General features: G+C 39.4%; 1 protein-coding gene across 1 annotated transcript; it reads right to left on the bottom strand.

Moving 5' to 3' along the window:
• Positions 1-560: 560 nt before the first annotated feature.
• LOC137743559 (COBRA-like protein 10) lies at positions 561-4156 on the bottom strand. Its single transcript, XM_068483474.1, has 3 exons — positions 3252-4156; positions 1295-2746; positions 561-848 (listed from the first exon to the last, which is right to left on the bottom strand). The coding sequence occupies exons 1-2, from the start codon at positions 3850-3852 to the stop codon at positions 1323-1325; spliced, it is 2025 nt and encodes a 674-aa protein (XP_068339575.1). The 5' UTR covers positions 3853-4156; the 3' UTR covers positions 561-848; positions 1295-1322.
• Positions 4157-5861: the final 1705 nt, after the last annotated feature.

Raw genomic sequence — 5861 nt, 5'->3', positions numbered from 1 at the left:
TGAATGAAAAGCTCTATCAATTTTGAGTTTGAAATTGCCCATATGAGGAGGATATCAACCTGAGATAGCAATTTGAATCCTTCTCCCTTTCCTCCGGTTGACCCGAAAGAACTCCTCAAACAAGCTGCTATCTTAATTTCTCTGCCAGAACATTAACATGTTCAACACCATTTTCGTGTAGTGGCAAATCCTTATAAGTGGATTTGACACTAATAATTAATGATCATAGTCCCATGGTCCAAATTTAGGTTCATTATCCTTTGCATAGAGCAGCTAATATAAAATGATCATTTAGCCAATTGAATAGTATAATGATGATTTCATCTATATATGTGATTTATTCGTACCATTGGAAGACTAAGTTTTATTTTGGCATGCTTCGACATACGGATAACCCTTGAATGAGACCTAAACTATGCTTCGAATCTTAGAAACAGTTTGCAAGACTATCGATCTGGCTTTTTTTTTAAATCGATGCTTGTATTGTAATATGTTATCTTGAATTTTCTAGTTACCCTGTTCCAACATTTGGAACTACTACAAACATTAGAGACTGCATCGATCCTAGCTAGGTAAACACAAAAAAAAAGAAAAAGAAAAAAAAAAAAAGCTAGGAAAACGAAAAGACCACGCCAATCCATCCTCATGATTTGTATATAATAGCTACTTGCAGTTAAAATCTTATACAAATTATCATAATGTCTGTTTTGTGACTGGTTACAATCTCCTCATCATCTGCTTTATGTGTCTCGAGTTCGAGTATGGACAGGCCTCGAAATCTTGGTAGCATCATCACTCATACATAGTTCTTTATCAGCCTTGAGTTGCAAACATCGGTCTTCTTGCAGCTGACGAGACACAGCACCCACCATATGAGGATGACAAAACACATAAACCCGATCATAATCATGAATTCCCAGAAATATTAAAACTAATTAATTTCCTAGAAAGTGATAGGTAGATATATTAATAATCTTTAACTAGCAACAGAAACTAACTCGAAAAACTATCTTCTGTAACCGGCCGATGTTCATTACTATTTGGTTTACTGTCATTCAGTCTCTACTTCGTTTGAAAAGCGACGTAGAGTTAAAATCTTACTTGGGGCTAAATTAGAAAAACAAAAGCACACCCTAGTTGATGCTATAACATTTCATTTATTTATATTTCCACTTTGAACCTCATTTATTCATATATTCCAATGACAACTGCGATCGATGAACAAAAGTAATTTATTTTTTTAACAAATGAACAAAAGTAAGTAGATATTTAATATAATTAACTATTAATTTACCTGCAGATAGAACTAGCCATGCTGATGGTTAGTGGAAGCGGTCTGTCATGAAAAGGAAAGACATGATAGCTATACAAAGGACCAAAAGAGCATTAGACTTGAGATGTCCTGCATTGTTCTTGGGGAACACTTTAGGAAGTGCACACTCTTCTCCATTGAACAACACTCTAGTTGGGAACCCTTGACCCGCTTTGATATCGATATTATGATAGTGCTTCTTCTTGAAAGAAATCACCGATTGCTGCTTCCCGGGGACCATCGGATTCTTTTTCGGATCCGTCCCATTTTTTATCCCCACCAAGTAGTTCAAACCCTTGAGCCCCGTGAACAAGATTGTGTTGTTCACGTCCTTTTCCATCCTCGTCCCGTTGAAGGAGTAGACGTTTTCGTAGTCCTGGTAGGCCTTGTTCATCTTCACCGCGGTGTACCAATCTTGAAACTGGTCGGTTCCCCAGTTGAAGAGAGTGAGTCTGGCGGTCCACCCGTTGCTGTAATCGGAGTCGATGTGCCAGTTCAAGCTGACACCGCAGTTGTCAGGGCACGGAAGCTTTTTAGGCACGTCGTAGTGCTTGAGCTTGGCCCATGCTTTTGCCTTCACGGTTCTGTTCGCGAACGGCACGAGAAGAGCCTCGGCAGGTAAAAGCATGGCAGGAGCCCTAGGGTTACATTTGTCCGTCTCAGACGTTTTGCACCCGCACGCGCACGTGCTGCATGGAACCACAGAGGTGCTGTAATAGGCCGAAAACGAGACGCAGCATCTGGGGACCTTGGGTTTGGTGATGTTGCACACCACTTGCCAGCTGGCAATGGCGTCTGACGTGGCCTGAAGCCCACTTGGGTCGGGGAACTGAGTAGGGTCAACCCTAATAGGGGGCCCACATCTGTAAGTAGGGTTGAGGACGCCACTGATTTTCCACTGCTGAGGAGGAGTTATGGCAGTTCTGTTGTCGTCGGGTGGGATCTTATACACTTGCAGCTGGAAAATGGACTGGGACTGTGATTTGTCCATGAGGCCCGGCAAGATGGTCCCGTTGCGGCAGCAGCGGGGCAGCTTGCCGACCTTGGGATCATCCTTTCGCTCAGCAGGGAGGTCGGCGATGACGGGCCTCTTTTCGCAGTTCATGACCTGAGAGAAGTCCAAGTCCTTATAGAATTTTCCGGCTTGGCCATAGAGGCATTCGCTTGTGTCCTTTTTGTGAGTGTAGGCTCCTCTCATGGTGTTGATGAACTCTCCCCTCATCCACTCCCAGGTTAAGTTCCAGTGGTCGAGGCGGCCGAGTGGGTGGACGTTGTCGATAGTGACCTGAGCCAGGTAGTTCATTGTGTAGGTTTGGAGTATATCGTATGTGATTGAGAGATCACCATTCTGACGAGGCATGAATTTTGTTTTCTCGACTTTCTTTGCCTTGAATTTTGGGTCCTTTTTACAGCACACGGACATTGCAGTCTTCCCTGCATGAGGAAAACAAAATGGATACGTATTAATGTATGCATTTGAACCCTTTCAAGGTTCTTAAATTAGTGTGTTATGTTTGCCAAAATATTCGATTTGTTATCTTGTCAGATAGTGAATTAGAATAGTGTTATTCCCAGACACGATACTAGCATTATTATTAACACGTACTCTCTAGTATATATACAACGATAAAGTTTGTCTGAATTGAAGAGCATGTCGATGTCAATTTTATATATATCAAGAGCATTATTGTATTGGATTAAAAACCATATAAATTGTCTTGATATTGAATCTAATCGATCGTCCTAAAAGATGTACAACCTAGCTAGAAAATAAGAAAGCCAATTTGACCAAAATCAAAATATTCAATCTTGAATAAAATCATATGTTCTGCAAACAGATTCCTCAAAATATCACATGTATATCATTATATGTAATACATATAGAACATGATCATTAATAGCACAATCAAGCTTATCCAATAATTAATTAACCAATTACCTTTAAATTTAGCAGCAGGGCACTTGAAGCCATCATTGACAATGGCGATGGACTTGGGCATCGGAGTGGATTTCTCTCCCATCCCAAACTGCGTTCCCTTGAACGCAATCTTAGCCTGAATCTGAGTATAATCTCCGGCGGTATCAATCATAGTTTTCAAATCTGTCATCGGATACCCGGCAAAGTATGCCCCCTTGGATCCAACCTCGGCAGGCATATCTCCACCGTCAACCAGCTGAGCTCCTTCCGCGGCCACCAAGATCTCCCGATGCTGAAACCCTATGTACATCTTCCACGCCTTGAGCTCGGTCGAACCGGCGTTCAAGATCGACGCCTCCGACTTGAACGCCCAAGCCTGCGCCGACACGTTTTTCAGATGCGGCAGCAACTTCTCCCTGGAGGTAAACGTGTACGACAAGAAAATGCCATCACAGTCTTCTTGCTCGGGAGGAGGAGCTGCCACAACAGCGTCTTCGTCTTGTCCATAACAAATCTCAACCCTAAAACATGAAAACACCAAAAACACCACGAGCATTGCATGAAAAAAGGACGTGCGGGACCTCCAGGGCATTTTCGTGCCCAGATAACTTGTTTCCGTCATTGTCTTACACAATAATGTGGAGCTTTGAGGTTTCAAATATTTTCTTTTGCTTTTGTCTATTTTTCTAAGGTTGAGGGCTGTTTGTGTGTGTCGCTTGGGAGAGAGACAGAGAGAGAGAGAGATCTATTGAACAGGAGACGGCCGCGCGAGAACGCGGCGTGTGAGAGAAGCTATGAAGCCCTGGGAGGTCTGTGTAAACCCCAGGGTAGAGAGAGATGGCTAGGTATAAAGAAGAGGAGCGACATTAAAAGACTGGGTCAAGCTCTATTTTCTTCCCCTAGTTTTAGCGGCAGATTCGGAACGTTTTCCATGCAACCGAAAATGTTTGTTTTCTGGTAGACATTGTACGGAACATATATATGTTACACCCGCTATAAATAGATTTCGGTGTCGAGACACGATGCCGTTTTTGGACTTTCTTTTTCTCTTCTTCTTTCTGGACCAAAAACCTCGAAATGGAGTTTGTTGTGATCATCACCTTCTAACTGTTTTGATCTGGCAAAAATCGTCACATAATTTTCATTGGACTAGTTTGCTCACCTCGGATTGCTAACGTGGAATTTCGAACTATTTTTATTTTTATTTTTAGTAATCACCAACGTTATAATTACTAAAATTTAAATAAAATTGGCTTGACGTTCCATGTCAACAATTTGATCAGTCACCAAATTACTCAATCGAGCGAAACATTCAATCTCTCTTAAGACGTACTTCAATTGAATAGTCGTACCATGTCATTATATATAGGGTTATGTTATTCACACACTTATTTTAACTTCCCACACACTCTTTGTTAATCTTTGCCTTTTGATTTTCTTCAATTCACTTTAATCCAATGGCATTGAGAAAGGTGTATGAAAGGTAAAGAGGGGTGTGTGGATAGCACCACTCTTATATACTGATGTGTAGATCTAATTACTCAAACCAAAATGTAATAATGCACAGATTTTTGCCTTAACTACTCAAAATTCCAATACTAACTCAAAGCAATAAAAACCATGTATAGGTTTTTCTATAAGGGAAATATTAACCTAAAGTGAATTTTTATTTCTCTGTGTGTGTGTGTGTGGGAAGTATGGGAACATAAATATATATATATATATATATATATATATATATATATATATATATAACTGAGCTTATCATGTAGTTTTACTGATCTGGAGTATTAATTCATGTCGAAAATGGTGATCAAATACTCAGTGTTGTAGTCGGTACGCGGAAAAGTTCATTTATTGGTGCAATGCGATTCTTAAGGTTATGTAAAGAAAGGCATCATATGGCTATAAGATTGGATCGGAGTGGATAATTCACTATATTCAAAGTGTGTTAAAGGAATACATGAACAGATTGTGCCTAACTTGAACATATATAGAAGGACTACTTCTTACAGAAATCTTATCTCTTTCGATCCCAATCAAAATAAAGGATTAGAAGGGAGAAATTTTTTTCATGTAAAATGCCCTTCGAATTCTCTCAAGGTGAAAAATCATTCACTTCGATCTACTTTCAATGTGTTTTTTAGTTGAGAAATGCTAGTTAGACCTACTTTTTTAGACTAAATTTGCAAATGTGATGCATCACCATTATGAAATAAGCATTTTACTCAACAATTGAGTAATAATTCAATTATCAACAACCACGTTATATGCTTTTACGAAATTTGGTCTAAATAATTGGTCTCCCTAACATTACCCTAATTCATTTTAAGTTCTCTGATTCAATCATTCTCCTGTTTATATTAAGTAAGCATGCCCTTAGAATGTTATCTATTTCAATTTAGTCATACTAAACAAACACAAAATGTGAAAGAGTTGAATCTCTGTTGGACACTATGAATCTATGATATGCATTGCACAGAGGGATTGGCATGAAAAATTAGGTTTATTTTGTTCCAACTTCTTTCTTTTCAGTATTTTCCTTTTTATATTAATTCTATTAAGGGGATGATTAAAATGAAAATTAGGACCTCACCCCTTTTTGATAATCTTCTTCCACTGAAACCTAAT

This window comes from Pyrus communis, chromosome 8 (assembly GCF_963583255.1).
Source record: "Pyrus communis chromosome 8, drPyrComm1.1, whole genome shotgun sequence".
In the NCBI taxonomy this organism is placed as follows: Eukaryota; Viridiplantae; Streptophyta; class Magnoliopsida; order Rosales; family Rosaceae; genus Pyrus; species Pyrus communis.
This window is presented reverse-complemented; position numbering and strand designations above follow the sequence as displayed.

What these genes read in the sequence shown, in the direction of transcription:
- LOC137743559 (XM_068483474.1), bottom strand. Translation starts at nt 3,852, where the DNA reads ATGACGGAAACAAGTTATCTGGGCACGAAAATGCCCTGGAGGTCCCGC. An exon ending in CCCTGCTGCTAAATTTAAAG is followed by an intron (nt 2,747 to 3,251) that starts GTAATTGGTTAA and finishes TTCCTCATGCAG; the next exon opens with GGAAGACTGCAATGTCCGTG.